At 40.3% G+C, this 27,042-nt stretch overlaps 1 protein-coding gene across 1 annotated transcript in view; it reads right to left on the bottom strand.

The window, feature by feature from the left end:
• Nucleotides 1-27,042, bottom strand: part of CNTN3 (contactin 3) — a 408,740-nt gene that overhangs the window by 13,042 nt on the left and 368,656 nt on the right. The window contains exons 19-20 of the mRNA XM_015102330.4: nt 26,429-26,544; nt 12,827-13,013 (exon numbers count right to left, since the gene is read on the bottom strand). Of these exons, the coding sequence (XP_014957816.3) occupies nt 12,827-13,013; nt 26,429-26,544 (303 nt within the window). The remainder of the gene's footprint in view (nt 1-12,826; nt 13,014-26,428; nt 26,545-27,042) is intronic.

Here is a 27,042-nt window from a genome sequence, read left to right as displayed (position 1 = left end):
GGGGTAATTTTTATATGTCTTGGGGATATTTAACCGACATATTTATATAAGCAATCCATCTGGATGGAATAAATTAACTTGTTGTATCTATAAACGCGTGAGGTTGAAGATGCTGAAGGACAGGATATGAAGGACAAAGGCACAGGCAGTATAGGCGGATGAAAGAGCAACTCAAGGATCCCTAAGTGTCTCTTGATACCTGCAATTTATTCTTAGCTCCTCCAGAAACATTTTTAATGATCCTGATTGGCTGGTAGGATTGATTATCAGTGTCTAAAAATGTTTTGGGGTAGACTGTATTATTATTTAAAGTCTCTGCAAATCCTGTTCCTCACCCTCTGTGAGAAGATCAAGCTCCCCTGCCTCTCTCTCACTGACCAGCAGCTTGGCTACAGTACTTTGTGGTTCCCTGCCCTTAGGAAGACATGCGTCCCCTTCTCACTGGCATCTCACAGACACTAGGCTTTGTCATATGGCTTTCTTCAGGCAGGGGGAGGAAAGCAAATGTGAAATGACCCCTTTAGGAGGCACTGAAGAGCATGGCCCAGCATTTTCCCTCTGCCGAGAGACCAGCATGACTTGGAGAGCAGCTGCTCCTCCAGTCTGGGTCCTGCAATGAAGATGGAATAGACTGGATCTGAGCTACACCAGTGATGGATATGTAGTGTGAATGGGAAAGAAACTCTTATGAGTTTAAAGCATCTGAGGTGTGGGAATTTTCGATGCTTCAGCTATGCTAGCCCAGTCTGACAGAGCTTTGAAGCATTACCCTAAGCAGCTCTGGCTTCCCTTGGGGGCTCAGAAGGTAAAGCGTCTGCCCGCAGTGTGGGAGACCTGGGTTCAATCCCCTGGTTGGCAAGATCCCCTGGAGAAGGAAATGGCAACCCACTTCAGTACTCTTGTCTGGAAAATGCCGAGGATTTTGCATGCTCCAGGAGGAGCCTTGTAGGCTACAGTCCAGGGGATCATAAAGAGTATTACACGACTGAGCAATTTTTCTTCATTTTTAGGGCTTCCTTGATTTTTTTTTTCATTTTTTGGGCTCAGTAGGTAAAGAAACCGCCTGCCGTGCAGGAGACCCTGGTTCAATTTCTGGATTGGGATGATCTGCTAGAGAATGGATAGGCTACCCACTCAGGTATTCTTGGACTTCCCTTGTGGCTCAACTGGTAAAGAATCTGCCTGCAATGTGGGGAGACCTGGGTTTGATCCTCAGGTTGGGAAGATCCCCTGGAGAAGGGAAAGGCTACCCAGTCCAGTATTCTGGCCTAGAGAATTCCATGGACTATACACTCCACGGGGCTATGATTATATGGGTTATAACTCTTACGATTATACAGTGGAAATGACAAATAGATTCAAGGGATTAGATCTGAGACAAGAGTGCCTGAAGAACTATGGAAGGAGGTTCGTGACACTGTACAGGAGGTAGTGATCAAGACTATCCCCAAGAAAAAGAAATGCAAAAAAGCAAAATGGTTGTCTGAGGAGGCCTTACATAGCTGAGAAAAGAAGAGAAGTGAAAGGCAATGGAGAAAAGGAAAGATATACCCACTTGAATGCAGAGTTCCAAAGAATAGCAAGGAGAGATAAGAAAGACTTCCTCAGTGATCAACGCAAAGAAATAGAGGAAAACAAAAGAATGGAAAGACTATAGAGATCTCTTCAAGAAAACTAGAGAGACCAAGGGAACATTTCATGGAAAGATGGGCACAATAAAGGACAGAAGTGGTATGGACCTAACAGAAGGAAAAGATACTAAGAAGAGGTGGCAAGAATACACAGAAGAACTGTATAAAAAAGGTCTTCATGACCCAGATAATCACGATGGTGTGATCACTCACCTAGAGCCAGATATCCTAATGAGAAGTCAAGTGGGCCTTAGGAAGCATCACCATGAACAAAGCTAGTGGATGTGATGGAATTCGTTGAGCTATTTCAAATCCTAAAAGATGATGCTGTCAAAGTGCTTCATGCAATATGCCAGTAAATCTGGAAAATTCAGCAGTGGCTACAGGACTGGAGGAGGTCAGTTTTCATTCCAATCCCAAAGAAAGGCAATGCCAAAGAATGCTCAAACTACAATGGCATTCACTAGTACACTAGCAGGTAAAGTCAAAATTCTCTAAGCCAGGCTTCAGCAGTATGTGAACCGTGAACTTCCAGATATTCAAGCTGGGTTTAGAAAAAGCAGAGGAACCAGAGGTCAAATTGCCAACATCCGTTGCACCATGGAAAAAGCAAGAGAGTTTCAGAAAAATATCTACTTATGCTTTATTGACTATGCTAATGCCTTTGACTATGTGGATCACAAAAAACTATGAAAAACTCTGAAAGAGATGGGAATACCAGACCACCTGACCTGCCTCCTGAGAAATCCGTATGCAGGTCAAGAAGCAACAGTTAGAACTGGACATGGAACAACAGACTAGTTCCAAATTTGAAAGGAGTATGTCAAGGCTGTGTATTGTCACCCTGCTTATTTAACTTAAATGCAGACTATATCATGCGAGATGCCAGGCTGGATTAAGCACAAGCTGCAATCACGATTGCCAGGAGAAATATCAGTAACCTCAGAGACACAGATGACACTACCCTTACGGCAGAAAGCAAAGAAGACCTAAAGAGCCTCTTGATGAAAGTTAAAGAGGAGAGTGAAGAATTTGGCTTACAACTCAACATTTAGAAAACTAAGATCATGTCATCCAGTCCTATTACTTCATGGCAAATAGATGGGGAAACAATAGAAACAGTGACAGATTTTATTTTGGGGGGCTCCAAAATCACTGAAGATGGTAACTTTAGCCATGAAATTAAAAGATGCTTGGGCCTTGGAAGAAAATCTATCACCAACCTAGAGAGCATATAAAGAAGCAGAGACATTATTTTGCCTGTCTGTCTAGTCAAAGCTATGGTTTTTCCAGTAGTCATGTTTGGATGTGAGAGTTGGACTATAAAGAAAGCTGAGTGTGGAAGAATGGATGCTTTTGAACTATGGTGATGGAGAAGATTTTTGAGAGTCCCATGGACTGTGTGGATATCCAACCAGTCAATCCTAAAGGAAATAAGTCCTAAATATTCATTGAAAGGACTGATGCTGAAGCTGAAATTCCAATACTTTGGCCACCTGATGTGAAGACCTGACTCATTTGAAAAGACCCTGATGCTGGGAAAGACTGGAGGTGGGAGGAAAAGGGGATGACAGAGGATGAGATGGTTGGATGACATCACTGACTCAATGGGCAGGAGTCTGAGTAAACTCTGGGATTTGGTGATGGACAGGGAGGTCTGGCCTGCTGCAGTCCATAGGGTCGTTAAGAGTTGACACGACTGAGTGATTGAACTGAACTGAAGCAGCTCTGATGAAACACAATGCATTTTTGTACCTGCATGGAGCTAGGTACTGAAGTGAAAATGGGCAGGAGAGAGTTGATGGCATCTCTCTTAGGAATTCCAGTTTTATTTTTCAGTTCCATCTGATTAGAAACCCAACCCAGAAGGCTGGCTGAGTTCCACACTTTATTAGAACTAAGTTGATATACGATCTACACTTTGAAATTTGTGTAATCATATCTCAACTTTCATAACCTGTAGATTTTTCCTTTGTCAATTCAATCTCTACTGTATTGGCAGTACAGTAAAATAGAAAGAAAATGATAAAAACTAATCTAAATCTAGTAGAATAGTGGCACAGTGACAACACTAATTGATAGGCTGCAACATTATTTCAGTAATTTCAAATGTTATGTGACAAGAATAATATTGTCAAAGGCTTTTATTATTATCATTTTTTTGGCACCTATAATGATATCCTCCATATATCTGCTTATCAGACTCCTTAAAACCATCTCTGTAAGTTTTACTAAGTCTGCAGCTGCTTGACTGGATACAGCTGATTACAACAAGGCTGTTGATTGGATAAAGCTGGAAATATAAGCCATATCTCCCAATAGGAAAATGGCTAAACTGTGGCACATTATCACAATGGAATGTTATGCATACACTAACATATTTATGAAAATTATTAATGATCTAAGGAAAGTTCTGATACCAGGTAACTAAATACATGGCAAAACCTCCACTGTCTAAGAGAAATACTTTATAGAACATAAGTCTGGAAAGAAATATCAATTTTAAAATGGACTTTCTGAGTGATAGGATTATGGGTGATTACTTTCTTCTACTTTCTTCCAATTTTTGGCAATGAATGTTTTCCTTTATTTATAAAAAGTAGAGGTTGTTAAAGAATATTGCTGTCAAGAATTTTCAGTAGTGATATCTTCATAGTGTGGAAAGGGAAGTTGGCCCTGACTTTCAAAACATGGAATTTTAAGAACATATGTTTGTTGTGACTTAAGGCAAAACTCAATAGATTTCTTGACTACCTGATGGTAACGAGCTGACTTACATGATAAGTGGTAGCTTGAGGATATACTTTCCACTCGGATTTCACTTGAGTTAAACATCAGCATTTGTAATTAAACTGCTAAAATATAGGACCGGGTGCAGAAAACAAGTCACCAAAAGCCACTTTTTCCCAAGTAATAAGATATATTTGTCCTGAAATCACTGAATTATAAATTTATTTACCATAGGAAATTGATGCCATTAAAAAAAAAAAACCAACAAAAACACCTGCTGCTTAGCATAAACTCAGAAAAGACTCTGCATGTATACATGCTAAGTCACTTCCGGTTGTGTCCAACTCTCTGCACTGCTATGGACAATCAGGCTGCTCTGTCCATTGTGTTCTGCAGGCAAGAATACTAGAACGGGCAGCCATGCGCTTCTCCAGGGGATTTGCCCAAGCCAGGAATCAAATCTGCGTATCTTGTCTCCAGCACTGGCTGGCGGGTTCTTCACCACTAGCACCACCTGGGAAGTCTAGAAAAGACTTTACTTGGGGTCTAATCTAGAAAGTCAGGGAAGAAATCCTTTCTTCATTTTTAAATGACCGGGGATTTCCTTAACTAAAATCTCTCCTTTAGAATAACATCAACATGAAAATTTGTAGTCTATAATTAGAACATTCACAAATTTATAGAGAATTCATGGGCAAGGTAGGCCAATTTTTTAAAAAGTACCAAAGCTCCTACCAAGTAAAGTTCATAAGATTTATACATTTGTCCAAAGGGAGTATTTGATTCTGTATTAGCTGAAACTTCCTAATGGAATCCTGATTAAATTCACTGTTACATTGCTATCTTGCTTCAGCACTTAAAAAATCAGGAATCAATTTCCTGAAGACCACAGACTGGGGAAAAGAAACGTCTAAATCCGAGGCATGTGCGTTGTTAGTAAACAGTATATTCTAATGCTGTATGTGTGATCTGTGGCATGTCATAAACAAACATATGTACATGGTATGTGATACACACAAAAGCCAACAAATAATATTTAGTCACTGGGAGAAGAACTGTCTTTTAGTCTTATTGGTTTCAAGAGAAAGCTGGATTTGGGGGCCATAAGTACAAATACACGCACAGGTCCTTTATGGGCTTCCTGGTAGCTCAGTGGTAAAGAATCCTTCCTGCAATGCAGGAGACATGGGTTCAATCCCTGGTCTGGGAAGATCCTCTGGAAAAGGAAATGAAAAGCCATTCCAGTATTCTTGCCTGGGAAATCCTATGGACAGAGGAGCCTGGCAGGCTATACAGTCCATGGGGTCAAAAAAGAGCTGGATATGACTTAGCAACTTAAACAACAACAGGTCCTTCACATTCCTTTAGTGCTAACATCACAAACAAAGAAGAAGCAGGTTCAGATGTCTGAACAGACAAGACCATGTTGCTAGTATTTAAAAGGGAGAATAGCTTATTTTTTATTATATTTATTTTGTCATTGTTATTTATTATTTTTTAACATCCAATGATACTGGTTTCCTTACACAGGAAGTTAGTTTTCATTTCCTTTAAGTTTATTTAAGTAAGAAGAGTAGTTCGTTTTTAAGAAAAAATACTAGGTACACACTAGTAGAGAAGGGCTACAGAAATGGCAAAAATTGAGAGAGCAGATCACCATCTAAAATTTGAGAAGCCTTGCACTGATATATATATGCATCCTGAGTCTTAGAGTGGTTGGTTATATAATTACATTGTACCTATAAAAACTCTAGAATTTCCAAATTAGGTATTTGAAGCAGGAATATTCATTTTATCAACAGACTCTGAAACATTCTGACTCATATTCTTTCCATGCTTGTTTTATTCACATTTCCTTTTTACTTCCTGAGGACACACTTAATTGGCTTCCTTAAATTCAAGCAGTTAATTTTGGCTCAACTTACATGGATGAGCTTTCCATTCGGACATGTGAACACTCAAGTGAAAAACTGATTTCACCACTTACTTTCACTGTTTTCTCAAGGGGAGAATCTGGGCATGTGACAGAGGCCAGGCCAAACAAGGTTTTCTACCTACTGGCCACAACTTGGCTCTGAGTGGAGGAATCAGGAAGGAGCTGCCCAATTTTCCCAGCATGCTGAGTTGATAGAAATGGGCTTGGAGGTGCTTACTAGAAATTCTATTACTCTGAAGAGGGTATCTGGTGAGAATGATGCCACCATGGAACAGAGCCAAGAAACAGAGAGTCTTGTTGATTTAATAAATATGTATAGGGCACCAACTATGATTACGTAGACAGTCATGATAGAGCAACGATCGAAACAGGGAAAATCTCTGCCCTGCAGGAGTCTGCCCCTCAGTCAAGGAAGACTGGTGAGACAGCAATAAAATAAATACGAACATGCCACAGCATGTATGATGGCTCTAAGTGTGACGAGCAGGAAGAAAGCAGTAAGGAAGATGAGGGAAGGTGGGGAGATGAGGTGCAGCGCTTTTAAATATGGCAGTCAGGGGCACTGAGGTTACATGTGAGCCTGGGGGAGGGTGCCACATGGGCCTCTAGAGGAAGAGCCTTCCCAGTAGAGGAAACAGCGAGTGCAGTGGCCGTGAAAGGAAAGTGGAATGAGTCAGGTGGAAAATAGCAGGAAGCAAGTCTAAGTAGGATTTGAAGTTGGATTATACAGGCCTTGTCCAACGTTTTAAGGATTTAGCATTCATCTGGAGTGGGATGGGAAGTGACTGGAAGGATCAGAGCAGAGGAGCGACACCATCAGTCCCACTCTGGCTGAGGGAGGCAAAGGCAGCTGGGCTGCAAGACCAGGGGCCACTGCTCTGATTCCTGTGGATCAGTGGGTACCAGGGCGGCCACAGTGAATGCCTTAAGAAGTGATGGATTCTTGTAGAAGTCAGGTTCTGGATCAGGTGTAGGGTATAAGAGAAAGAGAAAAGTTGAGAGTGATCCCCAACCAAACTTTGTGCCTGAGCAAAAGAGATAAAGGGATTGAATTTACCAAGATGGGGGAATACTGTAGAAGGGCCAGGTTTGAAATGGGGTGAATAATTTAAATAATTTAGCTTAAGAAATGGGTTTCCCTGGTAGGTCAGTTGGTAAAGAATTTCGCCTGCAATGCAGGAGACCTGGGTCAGGAAGCTCCCCTGGAGAAGGGATAGGCTACCCACTTCAGTATTCTTGGGCTTCCCTGGTGGCTCAGATGGTAAAGAATCTGCCTGCAGTGTGGGAGAGCTGGGTTCAATCCCTGGGTTGGGAAGATCCCCTGGAGAAGGGAACAGCTACCCACTCCAGTATTCTTGTCTGCAGAATTTCATGGACAGAGGAGCCTGGCGGGCTGCAATCCATAGGGTCACAAAGAGTCAGACATGACTGACAATCAATTTGAGATAATGGATGATTCTCAAGGATGCGGAGAGCTGAAACTACCCACAATGAAAGCCAGAATTAACACTTGACTTTTCAGTCATACAAAGCAGAATACGTGGCCTCCACATTCTTTCTTGCAATCTCCAAACATAAACTTCTTAATATATATATCTCCTTTCAGAAGCCGCATCATTTCATCATTTATATGCCATCTGAAATTTTCCCTCATCAGCACCTTTAGATAAAAGTTGTTCTTAAGAGTTAGCTCTCTTTGGGTTGCCAGTAAAAAAAAATCCATGTTATTTAAAGATGCTAATTAGTGTTTAATTTAGAAATGCTTTAAAAAATACAAGTATTTGGATATCAGAAATTAGGTGCTTAATGGAAGCTACACATGCAGTATTTAACTTGAGAATCCTTGTATTATTTACATTAATTAAAAATATCACCCAAGATCTGTATGAATATAAAGCCTTGCATACAGAATTCCCTGATTATAAGTACATGAAACTTGTACATTCTAAGCAAGATGGTGAAGGACTCCAGAAATTTTGGAGTTTTGAATTCATCATGTTCAGTCAAGAGGAAACACATAGTACTTCACACTTATGGGCTTCTTTAGATTTCATTCATCCACCTAGCCACCCACTCAACATTTAACGAGCAACCCCCAGTGCCATGCTGGGCTCTGGGGCTGGGTGAACAAGACACAGAAGGACTCTTTCCGCCTAAAGTTTACAATCCAGAGGAGAAGACAGATAGCAAGGAAGGATTCAAAGACACTATTTTCATTCTTTATGCCTGAGGCATGACAATAATTCTCCTCATAATGATAATCACAGAAGCCTTATCAACGTTCTTAACTAGGATTTCAAGCTAATACCACATTATAGGTTAGGATGACTATTAAGAGCTGTCAGAAATACTTTTAAAAGATTTTATTTGTTATTTTGATATATTTGAAAAATTATTACCATAAAATTTCAAAATTAACAATGGTCTTTATATACAATCTTTGAATAGTTATGGGATTTTAATTATCTCTATGAATTTCCCATTCAGCATAAGAAAACTTTCTTTAATAACGCTGACAACCCCACAGACAAATTCCAGGTAAATTATGGCAGTAGGAATGTATCATTTTCAGGAGGATATTATTCAATTGTTGGAAGTTCCATCATGCTCCAGCTCCATGAACACAGAAGTTCTATCTCTGATCACCTTAAACACGAAGTAAACTCCCAATAAATACTGGTGCTATGTATGACATGAACATTCTAATTACATGGTTGAAAGAAAAGATAGTACAGTGATTAAGACTAATTTGTATGGCTCTCTGGCTACTTACTCTGCGATCTCATGGAGTTATATAACCTCTCATATAATTATATACATAGTTATATAATGTCTTAGCAAACTCGTCTCCAAAGTGAGAGACTACTAATAATTTCCAAGTCATGGTGTTGCTGTGAGTATTAAGAATCAATACATGAAACACACTTTAGAACGGTGACTGGAAATTGCTCTTTAAATTGCTAGTCATTAAAATCATCATCATCATCATTATTGTAACCTGCAAATTTCTGCTTTAGATGGGGTATTTATAAGCTATCTTTAAATTTCAAAGGGGTTTTGCTTTCTTTTAAAATTTTATTTCATGCACTGTGCATTACCATGATATTCCTATTGATTTATAATCAATCTCTTCCTTCTGTCTAACCAATGCACGAAGCTCTTCACTGATTCCATGATGATGTCACACTGTCTTTTACAATCATAATTTCTTAGTGAGTAATCACATCAATTATTAAGTCAGATGAAAGAACCAGATAAATCTGTTTGCGTATATTTGTGCAATCAGAAATTTTGATTAATACTGTGCTTTGAATATATAAATAATGATGTGTATTTAAATCTTACTGATTCACAAGTGTTATTGGGAATACCAAACATACTTAGTGAGAAGTTCTAAATGCAGAATACTTTTAGCTTACTGTCACACCTATATGTTCCATGGTCTAAGCCCCAACCATGCGCTATAAATAAGAGATTGGGTCAGGCTTCTTCTAATAATTAGTGAAGGACAATTAATTATCACATAAGATGGCTGCTTGTAAATGCATGCTGCTTAAAGAGATTAGAGTGTTTTATTGCTAAACTTTTACTCCAAACTCTCTTTTTTATAGATAATATTAATACAAAAGTAACCATATGGACTTTCCTAATCAAATTAACACTGGTTAAAAAAAAAATCCAAAGCAGTAGAATTATGTTGTTGTTTGTTTTTCACTTAAAAAAATTTATTTTTACTTTATTTTACTTTACAATACTGTATTGGCACTGTATGGCATGCAGGATCTTAGTTTCCTGACCCAGGACTGAACCCATGGCTCTCTGTAGTCGGACTATCTTAACTGCTGGACCACCAGGGAAATTTCTAGAATTATCTTTATATATATGTTTTAACTTAGATCTTCCCTGGTGGCTCAGATGGTAAAGAATCTGCCTGCATGTGGGAGATCTCTGGGTCAGGAAGATCCTCTGGAGAAGGGCGTGGCACTCCAGTATTCTTGCATGGAGAATCCCATGGACACAGAAGCCTGGTGGGCTATAGTCCATGGGGTCCCGAAAGAGTCAGACCTGACTGAGTGACTACCATATGTTTTAATTTACCCACAACACTAGCCAATACAATTAAATTTTATACTATCTTTGTTCTTAGCAGTTTTAGCCAGACAATGAAAATCTGGGAATTATATATGGAAACATCATTAATGAAGTTGGCGATCAAACAAAATAACTATTTCATTCCCATATACAGCACGTTCAAAAACATTTTTACTGAGTTAATTAATTTTTGGAATACTTACAAGAAAAATTGTTTTCTGCAAGCCAAATAATACATCGTTATGGTAAAATTAAAGTTAATCCCTTCAAGCCTCACATTCCTCATCTTTAAAAAAGAAAGAAAAATGATACCTATCTTAATGTGGTAGGTCTGAAGTGTAGATGTGGAAATACATGTCAAACGTGTGGACATAAAATGTTCTCAGTCGCTATGATGGTGACAATGTAACTCAAGTGGCTGCACTGCATACAGTGACTACATAGATACTGGAGGCTATCAGTTTCCTGGAAATATATGTGAACAGCAATCAAACTGCAAATCACTGATTTTCTTGTAGCCTAACTTAAAGCCAGGTTAATGTATAGCTCATAACTGGTGTTTGTGAATGCACCTGTGAATACACAGTTACCAAAGATTCAGCTTTGAAGGCAACACTGACTGACATCTCTGGTCAGATTTCTAAAAATATCAATATGTTCATGTGGACCAACATCTCTGGATGGTAACCTTTTATTGTACACTTCCCTCTTTTGAATAATGTAGGAAAGAAGAAAAAAAAAACACTTTTGATCATTTGGCCTAAACTTTAAGTTATTCATGCTTATTAAAAATCCTCAAGCTTTGGAGACCTAAAAATACATGAAATAATTTGCTGGTGGAGTCTTTAGGGTTTTCTATGTAGAGGATCATGTCATCTGCAAACAGTGACAGTTTTACTTCTTCTTTTCCAATTTGGATTCCTTTTATTTCTTTTTCTGCTCTGATTGCTGTGGCCAAAACTTCCAGAACTATGTTGAATAGTAGCGGTGAAAGTGGGCACCCTTGTCTTGTTTCTGACTTTAGGGGAAATGCTTTCAATTTTTGACCATTGAGGATAATGTTTGCTGTGGGTTTGTCATATATAGCTTTTTAGCTTTTATTATGTTGAGGTATGTTCCTTCTATTCCTGCTTTCTGGAGAGTTTTTTTTTTTTTATCATAAATGGATGTTGAATTTTGTCAAAGGCCTTCTCTGCATCTATTGAGATAATCATATGGCTTTTATTTTTCAATTTGTTAATGTGGTGAATTACATTGATTGATTTGCGGATATTGAAGAATCCTTGCATCCCTGGGATAAAGCCCACTTGATCATGGTGTATGATCTTTTTAATGTGTTGTTGGATTCTGATTGCTAGAATTTTGTTGAGGATTTTTGCATCTATGTTCATCAGTAATATTGGCCTGTAGTTTTCTTTTTTTGTAGTATCTTTGTCCAGTTTTGGTATTAGGGTGATGGTGGCCTCATAGAATGAGTTTGGAAGTTTACCTTCCTCTGCAATTTTCTGGAAGAGTTTGAGTAGGATAGGTGTTAGCTCGTCTCGAAATTTTTGGTAGAATTAATGTTCATCGCAGCACTGTTTATAATAGCCAGGACATGGAAGCAACCGAGATGTCCATCAGCAGAAAGCTATGGTACATATACACAATGGAGTATTACTCAGCCATTAAAAAGAATACATTTGAATCAGTTCTAATGAGATGGATGAAACTGGAGCCGATTATACAGAGTGAAGTAAGCCAGAAAGAAAAACACCAATACAGTATACTAACACATATATATGGAATTTAGAAAGATGGCAATGATGACCCTGTATGCAAGACAGCAAAAGAGACACAGATGTGTAGTGCGGACTTCTGGGCTCAGAGGGAGAGGGAGAGGGTGGGATGATTTGGGGAAATGGCACTGAAACATGTATACTATCAAGTAAGAAACGAATCGCCAGTCTATGTCCGATGCAGGATACAGCATGCTTGGGGCTGGTGCACAGGGATGGCCCAGAGAGATGTTATGGGGAGGGGAGGTGGGAGGGGGGTTCATGTTTGGAAAAGCATGTAAACCTGTGGTGGATTCATGGGGTATGACAAAACCAATACAGTATTGTAAAGTAAAATAGAGTAAAAATAAAAATTAAAAAAAATACATGAAATAAACCAATTAGTGTGATCACATTTTTAAAAGAAACGTGAACAGACTTGACTGAACAGCCCACACTAAAATTTTTCAAAAGGTGCACACTCATATTCACATGGGATTTCTAACCAAAGATTTAGGGGAGTCAGGAAGACATGTATGTGTGCCTCTGAGTTTGAGCTGGCTTTACAGAATCCAATGGGCTTATGGACTTGGGTTGTCCATCTAGAATAATAAAGAAGATTATTATTTTTAAATGGAAAGTCTGTTTTTTTGCCATTTAAAATATCAGAATGTACGTACGAGTTTTCTTGGTGGTTGCATTAACTGTAGCACTAAAGGGACCGGTACCAGCGCTGTTGAAAGCCCGGACAGCCGTGTAATATGCCAGGTTGCTCTTCAAGCCACGGAGTCTGGCTGATGTCACATTTCCTGCCACTTTCAGTTTGCTTGATGATTCCTCTTCTCCTCCATTATTCCAGTACCTCACCTGGTAGACAGAAAACATAAAAGATGCGGAAGGCTGACAAAACAGCATCCTTACATTAAATGATTTTCACTAACATGGGCACTGTAATTTATGTACTTCATCAGTTATTCCACAAGTAGTCATTAAGGACCTACTATGTGCTAGGTGGCTCAGTGATAGAGAATCTCCCTGCCAATACAGGAGGGGAGGGTTCAATCCCTGGGTTGGGAAGATCCCCTGCAGGATGAAATGGCAACCCATTCTAGTATCCTTGCCAGGAAAATCCCATGGACAGAGGATCCTGGCAGGCTACAGTCCATGGGGCTTCACAAGGAGCTGGACATGACTTAGCATGCAGGCAGTGTGCTAGGTGCTGCTTTAGGCTCACAGAGGTGAAAGAAAAAGGACCCCAGAGGAGACAGATATTAAGTATGCAAATAAACCATATAAAGTCAAAGACTAAGTGCTACATGCTGCTAGACCATAGCCTTATAAATGGGAAAATGAAGGGAAATCTGCATTTCTAATAGAGTGAGCTGCTCCTCTTTCTCAGACCCTAATCAACCTGGCCCAAGTTCTACTCCAGCAGCCTGACAGCTATGCTTAAACTCTAAAGGATTGTGAAAATCCCTTCAATGAAAAAAAGACTTGTCAGAGCAAAGACCGTCAAAAAGCCAGGACTGTCCACTGGCTTGTCCTACAGTGACAGCTAAGTGCCACCAAGTCCCCCTGTGCAGGCAGAGCTGGTGCAGAGAACAGGAATGCAGGCAGTAGGTAAATTTATGGGTATACTGAAATATTTCATTTGTATTTCATTATACTGAATTGTGTGATATGATCTGAAACTTCTTATAAATATATATATTTACATTCACAGTATAAAAATATAAAAGTAAGTACGAGAGTATTTGATAAATTAAAGAAATAAGGGTAGAAGAGATAACCATAATAAGACATGTTCCCCAGTGAACTCCAATTTATGCAATGAAGTTTGGCGATGTTTGGTAGACAGTTTGCACCCTTCCTAACTAAAAAAAAAGAGACAAAACCAACAGCAGCAAGAAAGTTACCAAACTATTCCTCAGGTTTTCCTGTGATATGTGCCCTTTGGTTTGATTTTCATTGTTCTACTTTGACAGCAAAATATGAAAACAAGTAACCATTTCTATAATCTGAGTAAGTAAACAGTTGCTTGAGCACCATGAAAACGGCAATCAAACCTTAGCCATCAGAGTCAGGAAGGCAATAGAGATGTGTGGGGTCTGTGGAAAAAAGACAGGAAGTCTCATCTTTGTAATGGAACCTCTGCTCAGCTCTGGCTGATGGGGAGAAGGTGGACCCAATGTTTACAGGTCTTCTTATAAAAGAAAGCAGAAATCCTGCTTTTAATGTCAAATTGTCCGAAGTGAAGAGTTGGCTCCATCTTTTAAAAACAATGTGTGGACAAACAGAATGTGTTTATAGGCTGCATAGGGTGAACCCATCTCAGTTCTCTGAGTAAAATATACCTAAAGCTACAGTTTTGTTTTGTTTTTTTCTTTTAAATGATCAACTATAAAATTATTTCTTTAAAAAATTAGCAGTAAAATATAAAATCTCAGGTTTTTCAATAATAATCACAAAATGCCACAGTAATATTATGCTAGATATTTCCCCCATATATGTGCATGTATATTATGTATGTGTATTTATATATTTATATTTATATCAGTGACCCCTTAAATTCATGCAAAATACTGGGCTCATGGATAGGTGTATGTGCATTTTTCCGGGAAAGCAGTTGCCAATTTTCAGAAAAAACCTTGAAAGGAAGATGCAAGCCAAGTGATTAGGATTAAACTTAACATGTAGTTCCTACAGCTTTAAAGCATTAGATATACTAAAACTTAGGTTTCCTGGTCGCTCAGCTGGTAAAGAATCCACCTGCAATGCAGGAGACCCTGGTTTGATTCCCAAGTTGGGAAGTTCCCCTGGAGAAGGGATGGACTGCCTACTACAGTATTCTTGGGCTTCCCTGGTGGCTTAGATGGGGAAGAATTGTCCTGCAATACGGAAGACCTGGGTTTGATCCCTGGGTTGGGAAGATCCCCTAGAGGAGGGCATTGAAAGCCATTCCAGTATTCTTGCCTGGAGAATGCCCATGGATAGAGAAGACTGGCAGGCTATAGTCCACGGGGTCACAAAGAGTCGGACATGACTGAGCGACTAAGCATAGCACAGCACATACTCAAACTGGATGATAAAATTGTAGGAAAAAGAAATTCACATATCTGACACCATTTACTGTTCTCAAACAAAACCACATATTTTTTTTTATTAATTAGAAATGACATGCCAAATTGTCTTTTATAAAGTCACACCCAATAATTTGGGGCTTCCCAGGTGGCACAGTGGTAAAGAATCCATCTGCCAATGCAGAAGGTGTAAGAGATGAGTTTAATCCCCAGGTTGGGAAAATCCCCTGGAGTAGGAAATGGCAACCCACAACTGAGCACGCACATGCACACATGCAACAAATGGCTAGTGGCCACTGAAAACTCATGCACTGGGTTAGCCGAAAGTCTCATTTGGGTTTTCCGATAATGTCTTACAGAAAAATGCAAAGAAACTTTTTTGACAACCCAATACATTCTAAATTCACCAACTGTAAGCACTAGACGTATTGCTAGGTTTCAGTTCAGTTCAGTTGCTCAGTCGTGTCCGACTCTCTGCAACCCCATGAATCACAGCATGCTAGGTTTAGATGACTCCAAACATAAAATGCTCTCCCTGCCCTTGAAAGCATTGTCTAGTTATTAACTAAGAATGACACATAATTGGTCATTTTAATAAAACATTATGGGCAACCTCAAAAATTGTGTCCTGAGATATAGCATAGATTGGGGAAAAGATCACACAATTATGAGTTTTAGTAAAGGTCACTCAACAGGTGGAAGGGCAGAGGTCAGTTGAAATTAAATAATCAATCAGGATCCTTACATACTTGACCTCTTGTTAGGTTTCAATCCTTGCACCTTTCTTCTTGTACGCAAATTACCTCAATATAAGTTGCCTAAGAAATCTCTTCTTAGAAGACTGATTTAAAGAAGAGATAAAAACAATTCTCGATCGGCATACGGATTATCTTTTAGAAATCAATTCATAAAAGGTGCTTGAAGGCTCTTAATAGCAGTTTCTGAAGCACTTGAAGCAATCTCCATGTATTAGAATGAGAGATTTATTTTTAGATCTCAGTTGCTGACAAGTATTATCAATATTTAATCATAGAGAAAATTAGTGCAAAAATTGAGCATGGTATTAGCTCGAATTGATTATATGATCTTCTCAAATAGCTTTACTTTAAAAGTTGAATAAAATGCATATAACTAAAGCATAAAGAAATGAAGCAGTGACATATATATTTCCAAGTAATAAATCAGTTACATTTTGGTCAAAAATATTTATATGAAGATAGATACTTTTATTATATAAGTAATAAATTACTTATATTCTATAAAATTTTGTTCAAAATATTTATGTGAGGATAGACTATTTTTAAAGAGGGAAAAGCCAAGCATGAAAAGAGACCAAAAATTCTACACCTGAGCGGATAGAATATAACTCCACACTAATTTGGATTTCCTAGGCACAACCACAATACAGGGATGAAGAAAGGAAATGGGTCCCGGAAACACACCTGTGTAAAAAGAGCTAGTTTAACACTGACAGAACGTGAAGGCAGCGTCTACAAAGGATGAGCAGAGACAGAAATACTGCAAAGCTCATGAAGAGCTCCGCCGACAAGGAAGAGAGTCAGCAGACTGGACGGCAGGGAACTAGCTGTAACACACTTGTCTGAAATGATCTTAAAATAAGTATATTTAAAGTGTTCAAATTTACTAAAGAAGAGACTAAATTTGTGATATGAAAAGAGGAGACGAAGAAAAAAGATGGGGCAAATCCGAAAAATATCAAGTAGAATTCCAACCCCCAAAGAATACAGTGTTAGGAAAGAAATCAGTCCTAGAACTGAGCTGAAGACTGGAAGCCATAGAAGAATGGATAATTCCAGACCATGAAGAAAGAAACAAAAATTATGAAAGCCAAGTTAAGAAACACTGAGAATGAAATGAAATGTTCCAACCAGAGTTCCAGAAGGGAAAGTCCAACAATTAAAGAGAAAATGTCCTGAGAATTTTCCAGACCTGAAGAAACACAGACATTTTCATGTGGTAGCTTCACTATGAGTTCAGAGCCAGCAAAAATAAAAGGCAAAGCTACTCCAAAGAGAAAGGTAATTAAGACTGAATTGTGGCTCCCAACACTGTTTCATCACCTGAGAGGTACAGGGCACTCCCTTGTCAGTAGATGATGACCCTGCCTTGGTTTTTGCTAGAGGGAGTGTGCCCCAGGGGTAGCAACTGCATTCCTTGGCACAGCAGATAGCAGGAAGGGAGGATACTAAAGTAGAATTAAGCACAGTTCAGTTCAGTTCAGTCGCTCAGTCGTGTCTGACTCTTTGAGACCCCATGAATCGCAGCACGAGGAGGCAGATTTGTCTTAGTCATCACCATAGCTCTGCCACTCGGTACAAAGCTTCTACACATCAAGTACCCAATATTGTTTAATTTGTAAATAACTTAAACACATGCAGTTTACAAATGCCTCCCTTCTTCCTATCACAGAGATACAGCAGAAATATGTACCTGGTCTCTGCTGGAGTTTCCTGACACACACCTCCCTCCAAATCCTTAGGATGTCAGAAGTGATAAGTGTCATTGTATGTCAACGAGATATCTGGTGACTGTGCCTTCCTGGTTAGCTTCAGGATGGAAATTCGTTGCCAGAGTCATCAACCTTGTAATTACAGGGTTGGAACTTTGAGGCCCACCTCCTGACACAAGGCTGAAGGTTAATTTAATTTGGTTGTTGCTGCTGCTGCTAAGTCACTTCAGTCTTGTCGGACTCTGTGCGACCCCATAGATGGCAGCCCACCAGGCTCCCCCGTCCCTGGGATTCTCCAGGCAAGAACACTGGAGTGGGTTGCCATTTCCTTCTCCAATGCAGGAAAGTGAAAAGTGAAAGTGAAGTCGCTCAGTTGTGTCTGACTCCTAGCAACCCCATGGACTGCAGCCTACCAGGCTCCTCTGTCCATGGGATTTTCCAGGCAAGAATACTGGCGTGGGTTGCCATTGCCTTCTCTATTAATTTGGTTAACTAATGGTAAATGATTCAATCCTTCCTTCCTTCCAATGAAGAGCTAAGTTGCTTTGGTTGTGTCTGACTCTTTGCAACTCAGTTGACTGTAGCCTGCCAGGCCCCTCTGTTCATGGGGTTTCCCAGGCAAACTGGAGTGGGTTGCCATTTTCTCCCCCAGGAGATCTTCCCAACCCAGGGATCAAACCCACATCTCATGTCTCCTGCACTGGCAGGCAGGTTTTTTATCCCTAGTGCTACCAAGCCTCCATAAAAAAACCTAACTGACAAGGTTTGAGGGCTTCCTAGTAACTGAACATATTGAGAGGGGAGGGCATGGAGAGGGCATGGAAGCCCTGTGCCCCTTCTCATGTATCTCACCCTAGGCATCTCTTCTATTTAGCTGTTCGTGAGTTGTATCCTTTATGATAAATGGATAATGGTAAGTAAAGTGCTTTCCTGAGTTTTGCGAGCCATTCTAGCAAGTTCTCAAACCCAAGGAAGGGGTTGTGGTAACCCCCCTGTTGATCAGGGGGGAGACGTGGACTGATGGCATCTGATGTTTGTGTGTGGTGGGTACCAGTCTTGTGGGACTGAATCCTTAACCTGTAGGAAAGTGAAAGTGTCAGTCGTTCAGTCATGTCCTACTCTCTTATCCCATGGACTGTAGCCAGCCAGGCTCCTCTGTCCACAGAATTCTCCAGGCAAGAATATTGGAGTGGATAGCCATTCCCTTCTCCAGGAAATCTTCCCAACCCAGGAAGCCTTGTAGTATCTGAAGCTAACTCCTCGTATAGTATCAGAATTGAATTGTATTTTGGGACACCTAGCTGGTATCAGTGGCTTCCCTGGTGACTTAGACAGTTAACAATCTGCCTGCAATGTGGGAGACCTGGGTTCAATCCCTGGGTTGGGACGATCCCCTGGAGGAAGGCATGGCAACCCACTGTAGTACTCTTGCGTGGAGAATCCCATGGACAGATGAGCCTGGTGGGCTCCATACAGTTCATGGGGTCGCAGAGAGTCGTACATGACTGAGTGACTAAGCACAGCACAGCTGCTGGTATCAGAGAACAGGCTGGAGTAGAGAAAAAAAGAAAAGAAAAACCACATTGTTCGTGTCAGAACTGTTCTATGGATAGAACAGAGATGGATATTTTGTCTCCTTTAATTCACCAAGCTAGTTAATACTGTATGTATGTATGTATGTATGTATATATGTACGTATGTATGTATGTTAGTCCTAATACTGTATGTGCCTATAAAACACTGGGACTCCAATTTCTTGATGAGATAATAATCTTTTCTTTAGAAGCGTAACACCAGTTCACAAGCCAATATATTTTGATCTGGGTAGGTAAACAGAAGCAAACTTGAGGAATGTCAGAATTTTAAATGCTATCTCTATTCCTGCAAGTAATGTGGTTATTCCGAAAACTAATGTCCTTGCCTTTCATATTATGGCAACACAGATTTCACTTAACCTTAAACCAAATGCAGTTTATGAAAATAATGTATTGAAAAATGGCACTTTTTTAAGCCATAAAAGTACAGGTATTGTTAGAAATGCAATTTTAATAGACTGAAATAATTTTGTGCATACTTTTAGATTTTCAGGGAGACAAATATTTCCTCTTAGCTGCCAGACAAAACACATTTCAATAAATATCAGGCAGGCAAATGCATTCGATGGTGTTTAAGAAGACAAATCCAGATCTATCTTCTACTCTTCTTTAGGGGTTCCTCGGCAGCTCTTCCCTGCTTGGCCCTCAGTCTCCGGGGGCTGACTTGTGAGAACATGCCAGGCTCGCTGACCCTCTGGCTGCTCACTGGATGGAGATGAGATGGAGCAGGACGCTGTGGGACCCTCCAGCTACAAATCCTTTCTGTGTCCCCTATTTCTTGTTTGTAGAAATTAGTTTCATTTAACCTCCATGACCTTCCCTGATTTCCAAAGGGCAGATTCAAATAGTTGCTTCTCAGGAAAGGGAGGAAATGCAGAAGCTATTGAGAAGCAGTAAAGAAACCACAGTGCATGGGAGTGGAGTGGAGGCGCAGGGTCCTCAAGAAATATGCTTAATAATGCCTCCGAGTTCTTCTGCAGGAACTAACCACCACCCTTCCCCCCACCCAGGAGAAGGATGAGCACAAGATTCCTGGAGTACTTCCCTGTTACCTCACCACCAACCAATTAGAAAATAGTCTGCATGTGACAAAGATAGATGAAGGCTCTGACCCCCTCCCCAAATGATTCTCCCTTTAAAAACTTTGACTGTTGAGCAGAATCTTCAGAATCGGTTTGCCTTCTCCCCAGGTTGCTGGTCTCCTGAATAAAGCAACCTTTCCGTTCCTACCAGCACTTGTCTCTTGAGCTTTTGAGAGGTGAGCAGCCAAACCTGAGTTTGGAAACAGGGAAGCCAGGAGATGGGCCGGTGCAAGGTAAGAGAGGCTCCAGTATTTAGTCACTCAATGCTGAGTGAGTCACAGTTTGCTAAGGACAATATTTGCCTAATAACAAACCCTGCTTTGTTTGGGCAACCCTCACTCACACCCATACTTACTGCTCTCTCCAGCATAACAAATCCTTCCATTACCTCCCAACAGTCTGCTTTTTATTTACTCACTTCATTTTTTGTCAGCTTTCTATTTATTTAAAAGGGCTTGAACTGTCTCTATCCAATATTCCTATGTACCTGTGACTCATCGTCCTAGAATGAAGTTAATTCTTTGCCTGAATGTAAGGAATCAGATTCTTTTTATATGTTTTCATTTTTGCCAGTAGAAATTTTATATTCAAAAAAATTCAAGTATTTAACATCTTTTCCTATTCTAATTAAAATAGTGGGAGCTAAATATATTCCATATAGCTGTTTACAACAGGAGGCTGAACAGAGATATCAGTGAAGTTTCAGTTTGGCCTTCTGTATACATTCTTTAGTTCTATTACCCTGGCAACAACAACAAAAATCTTTTAGGTCCCCTGCCCCTTCACTGCCCAAGTTATGTTCCTCTGTCAAATTTTTTTTTTTAAAAAAAACTACTAGCTCCCCTCTCAAAATATACTTACCTGTAATATTTCAAAATGCTTCCCAGGTGGCTCAGTGGTAAAGAATCTGCCTGCCAATTCAGGAGACCTGGGTTCAATCTCTGGGTTGAAAAGATTTCCTGGAGTAGGAAATGGCAACCTACTCCAGTATCCTGCCCATGGGGTAACAAGGAGTCCAACACAGCTGAGTATGTGTGTGTGCGTGCACGTGCGTGGAAGCACACACACAATATTTCACAATATAGCTTTTCCCATTGCTTGTCAAGATTATTCTCCCAAGTTTTATTTTCTCAAGACACAAAATGACTGTAAAGAAATGGACTGTATGTACCAAAAAAGAACTTTGGAGCTTTTGTTTCTCAGGCACCTACTACCCAAGAATTTAAACCATCTGTCTCCTCTTTATCTTGTTCTTATCTGTTGTTTCTACAAAAAGGGGCACAAGAAAAGATCTGAGCCTGAGTGTTGTGGTTAGAAGATGAAATAAATTGGAGCCCAGGGAAATGAGCTCCTCAACGACTTCTTGGTCAAATCAGAAAAAAAAAAATTAGTCTAGCTGCTAATGATGATGTGTGCTCAGCACGCCCCATGGCACATGATCAACCCCCACTGAGATGAGAGGAAGGCAGGAGCTATTAACAATTGTGAAGATATATTGGGGTAACTGCAACCCAGAAAGTTAGCTGCACGACTGCTAATTAAATACTCAGCTAAGTCATTTATTCTTCCAGGTTACTGTTTAAATCATTACTGAGACTATGAAAATACGTATTTCTCTCTTGGCACAATTATAGACACCATTTCTTAAGTTGTCGCAAAGAATGTATCTTTCTCTTAACTTGTCTCTTTCTTTTCATACACACCAAACCCTTGGGGACTTCCCAGGGGGCGTTAGTGATAAAGAATCCACATGCCAATGCAGGAGATTCAAGAGATTCAGTCCCTGGGATCCCCTGGAGAAGGAAATGACAACCCACTCCAGTATTCTTGCCTGGGAAATCCCATGGACAGAGAAGCCTGGCCAGCTATAGTCCATTGGGTCGCAAAGAACCAGACACGACCGAGCACACCCAGCATAGCGCAAGCCCTTGGGGGAGAAATTTTCACTAGTTGTTTCCTTTCAATTCTGTATTCAGGCTTTATGGGATGTTAAGATTGCTACTCTTTATAGGGAAGATGCTATAATTAATTCAAAGCAATTTCCATTTGCTCATCACCTCCTCATCTTTTTTGCTCCCCTCACCTATGGCAATACCAGTAGCAACACAAATAATAGTATTGAGTCCCATGCTCAAGATTGTGCTTTTTGTTTCTATACTACCTCACTGGTTTTCAAAATTTTCCTTCCAGTGAAATCTTATCCCAATGCCCAATATGCAAAAACAGAAACGTAGAAGCTCCCAAAGTCTCTTTGGCCCATTTTCACAATGGCTGCTTTATCTCATTTAAAACTTCTCCAATGATGCTGTAAGTTATTTACCATTATCTTTATTTTAACAGAGCCTTGGAGAACATTCATCACATGCTCAAGGCCAAAGAGCAGTAAGATAATGGAGCTGAAATTGTATTTACTCAGTCACCATGAGCTTTCTGCAAACTCTCTGTGTGCTGGATACAACTGCTGGCACCTGGGATACATAAGTGAGCAAACAGGCAGGGTTTCTTGTCCCTGATGGAGACGTATTCTACTCTAGTGGATTTGAATGCAGGTTTGTCTAATTCAAAAATGGTGTGAACTTAAAAAGATAACTATCCTGGAACTACATGGATTCTTTGGTTTTCTCTCTTGTTCAATCAACCTCTCTTTCCTGACCTGAGCCACAGCGGTATAATTCTCTTTTCTTATAGAGTTGCTTATCTGGATGACTCCTGATCCGCTTAAACTGACATATTCTAACATCAACATCTACCTGCCTTCAAGCTGTCTGACAATCAATAGTGACTGGTAACATTCCTGCGGCCCTTGGAAGCCTACAGAGCTCATTTATATATAGTCTCGTGTTTATTTCTCTTAATTATTTCACTAGCTACAACCAGGTCAGGAATTATGCCCCTGTCATAGAGTGTACCCTGGAGAAGGAAATGGCAAGCCAATCCAGTATCCTTGCCTAGAAAATCCCATGGACAGAGGAGACTGGTGGGCTGCAGTCCATGGGGTTGCAAAGAGTCGGGCATGACTGAACGACTAACACACACTGAAACACACACACAGAGTTTGTAAAGGACAAAGTTATTGAATGGGGGAGGTGAACCTCAGTCTCCTGTTAGAGGGATGTACGATAAGCTCATTTATTTTCTCTAAGTAAATCTGATTTAACATTGAATTTCATATCCTGCTTGACTTCAATCACTCCTGGGGTTCCCTTCCCAAAGCCTCGCCAAGATAACTTACTGTTAAATTGTTTGATCCCTTTAGGCCCAGCAATTCTGCCATGCTGGGGGAATAAAAAGTCCTTGTTGAGTATAGGAAGCACATCTGTTCCCTTCTGTGGTCTCACCATCACCCTGGGCACTGCCAGGGAGAAAGTGATAGGACCCACAGGACTTTGTAAACCTAAGATCTTTGTTTCTTCCAACGTTTCTTCCTGAAATGTATCTTGCATTTTTTTCCTCTGTGGCATTTTCTCTCTCCCCACTGTCTAGAATACATGAAATAATCTGCTTAAAGGCCTGAGCTCTGGAAACAAAGCCAGGAAGGAAGGAATCTCACAGGTAATCCCATCTTAATAGCTGTCACAAACTCTCCTGAGGCAAAAGAGCTTAGAGTTGAAGAATTGTTCGAGAATATTTACTGTGAGACATCTATAAATGTATACCTCAAAATTCTTTGGGAATATGGCTCATGGTTCTTCACTGATTACTAATATGAGCCAGGAACTGTGAGATGCACAAGTATCTAATCACAGTTTATGCTCTCAAAATCCTGGTTAGGTTAGGTCCATTGTTCCCACTCTGCAGGTGATGAAAGTAAGGCTCACAGAATTTACATCACTTTTCCAGCAAAGGGAAAGGCAGGGTTGGAATCTGGCACAGATTTGACCTCAGAACTATACTATTACATCCGTGTTCCTTCTATCCCACCTACCTTCCCTGCCAATGCCACTTCTCTAATTATTGGGGAGCTACCATTGGTTGCCCACTATCTTTCATTGCTTCCATGCACTATTAGGGAATTACAGGAATTTTTCATCCCAATGTTCCCGGCTTCCTTTAATATGCTAACCAAGTTGCTCTTCTATATGTATGTGGTGTTTTGCTTCTTCAATATCATTTTACCTTCCTTAAGTCAAACAGTTCTGTCTGTGATCAAGGGTCACTGTGTCAAGACCAGGGCCTCCTATACATATGTGCGCACGAAGATATTTCCCTATGGGTACTCACTAAAAATTCAATTCACAACATCTTTCTCTAGATGTGCGGGTTCAGTGGGTCCAGGGAGGATTCTGGGGGCTCATCTTCAGCAAAAATTCAGGTGATTGTGGGAAAGATGGCCTATGGGGCCTCCTTTGAACACCACTGCTCCAGCCTATCCTTTCTTGACTTTGTCGTTAGTGCTTACTCAAGTCACTGCTTGTTTGGTTACAAGGACCCGGAACTCTTGGAAGTTCACATGTAAAGAAAGTTGACCGAAAAGAAGGACAAGGCGACATTATGAGAAAGAACACAGCCAACTTGAGTACTGGATGCTCTCAAAGAGCTATTCTGTTTTGTTCTTTAAGGCTCCGTGGGTCCTTGTCTCCTCCATTTTTTTTAGGGTTGCATCAGAGTATGTCTACTCCATCTCGTCTCTGTAGAGCTTCTTTGTTCTATTTCCCAATGGCCTTCACTGGGCTTCTAGGGGGCTGAGATGGTAAAGAATCTGTCTAGAATGCAGGAGACCTGGGTTCATCCCTGGGTCAGAAAGATCCCCTGGAGAAGGAAATGGCAACCCACTCCAATATTCTTGCTTGGAGAATCCCACCGACAGAGGGGCCTGGCACCCTATAGTCCATAGCATCTCAAAGAGAGTTGGACACAATTGAGCGACTCTTTCTCACTTTCACTTGGCAAGTCTGACCTGGGTCCTAAATCTGACATATCATGGCATCCATCACTCTCACTAAACACAACCTCTGTGTTGCTTGCTTCAAGACATCTACAAGAATCTGACTGAGTTCAGCTGAACTGCCCATGGGCAGTTGCCTTTGATCCAGTGGCCACCCTGGTGTAATCATTTGAGGTTATGTTGGCAGGTGGCAGGGTACATGGTCCTGTACTGCAAACATGTGCTCATGTAAACCTGCCACGGAATCAGGAATTAGAAGCACGAGGGAAGCTTCCTAGGCAGATGGCTGAGGGTGGAGGTGAAATCACAACCACGGCTACTACAAAGTAGTAGAGAAATTTGAAGACTGAACTTTTTATCTTGTCTGTTCTCTGCTCATTTGTTTTCAGCTCTCTCTAACTGCTCCCTCCTAAACATGGGGCCCAGTCAGAATGGTACTTCTTAACAGTTACGGCCATCTGTGGCCTGGCTCCACTGTATTTTTCTTTTCTTCACCTGAAACCAGCTTCCACAGGTAGACTGCTACTCCTTCCATTCCTCCAAAGTGCCATGTTCAGTCTGGAATGTCTCCACTTTCTCTATGTTTACTTACTTTTTCTGTTAAACCTGAATGCCCTTATGAATGAAGCCTTTCAAGGTCTCTCACCCCTGAACCATTCTGTGTGACCTATTCTGATCTTCATGACATTTGGTTGTGTGTTATCCTATTTCACACCATTCATCTTCTTTCACCAAAGACAACTATTTGAAGGCAAGAATTATATTCTACATAGCTGGCTTCTTCAGAGCCCAGAAGCAACAAGTCCACCAAGAAAATAAGACAAAGCATTGGAGATTGATTTAACTGTTGTCACAATCATCCTATGAACTTAAATACTACAGTTCAATCTTATTTTTTGTCAATCCAGCTAAAAGATTAGGCCCACAGGATACATTATTTCCTTTCATTTTATTATTATTTTCTTTTCTACCATGCTAAAGTTACTTTTATTCAATTGGTTGAGTTAAAATCAATATTTGTTGATAGTCACAGGGAACAATATAGTGATACAATTGAACAAAAGTCAGACTTTAGCTAAGATGTCATTGCTATAAAGACTTATACACGAAAGCAGACAAAGTAGCCTGCCAACATTCATACACAAGCTAATTAATTTTAAAAGATATTACCTCATAACCAAGTAAGTGTCCATTGCTCAGTTTCCAAGGAATGGCATTCCATGAAACTTCAATTTCTGAGGAAGATAGGCTATTTGCAGAAACTTGAGATGGAGCTATTGTAGGCTCTGTTTGGGAACAGAATGTGAAATCCAGTTATAATTTTGATAGTTAATTTAAAAAATCTACTGAAATTTTTATTTAAAAAAAAAACATTTTAACATATTTGAAAATGAACCATGTCTTGGTCATGTCCCATTTCCTAGGAAAAGATGGCATCAGAACCACAGGCTTTTTCTTGCTGAACAAACAGAACAACTCTACCTTCTTTTCTGGTACTCCTTTCTGGTATTCTATTTTTCTCCCTTTTTTCCCCCTTTGTTCTTTCCACTATATCATTATTTCTCTCTTTTTCATCCTTCAGCCCCAGTGGGAAATCCTATGTCCATCAGTTCAGTTCAGTCGCTCAGTCGTGTCCGACTCTCTGCGACCCCATGAATTGCAGCATGCCAGGCCTCCCTGTCCATCACCAACTCCCAGAGTTCACTCAGACTCATGTCCATCGAGTCCGCAATGCCATCCAGCCATCTCATCCTCTGTCATCCCCTTCTCCTCCTGCCCCCAAT

The sequence above is a fragment of the Ovis aries genome, chromosome 19 (assembly GCF_016772045.2).
Source record: "Ovis aries strain OAR_USU_Benz2616 breed Rambouillet chromosome 19, ARS-UI_Ramb_v3.0, whole genome shotgun sequence".
Classification (NCBI taxonomy): domain Eukaryota; kingdom Metazoa; phylum Chordata; class Mammalia; order Artiodactyla; family Bovidae; genus Ovis; species Ovis aries.
Note: the sequence above shows the minus strand (reverse complement) of the source record. Positions and strands in the feature narration are given on the sequence as shown.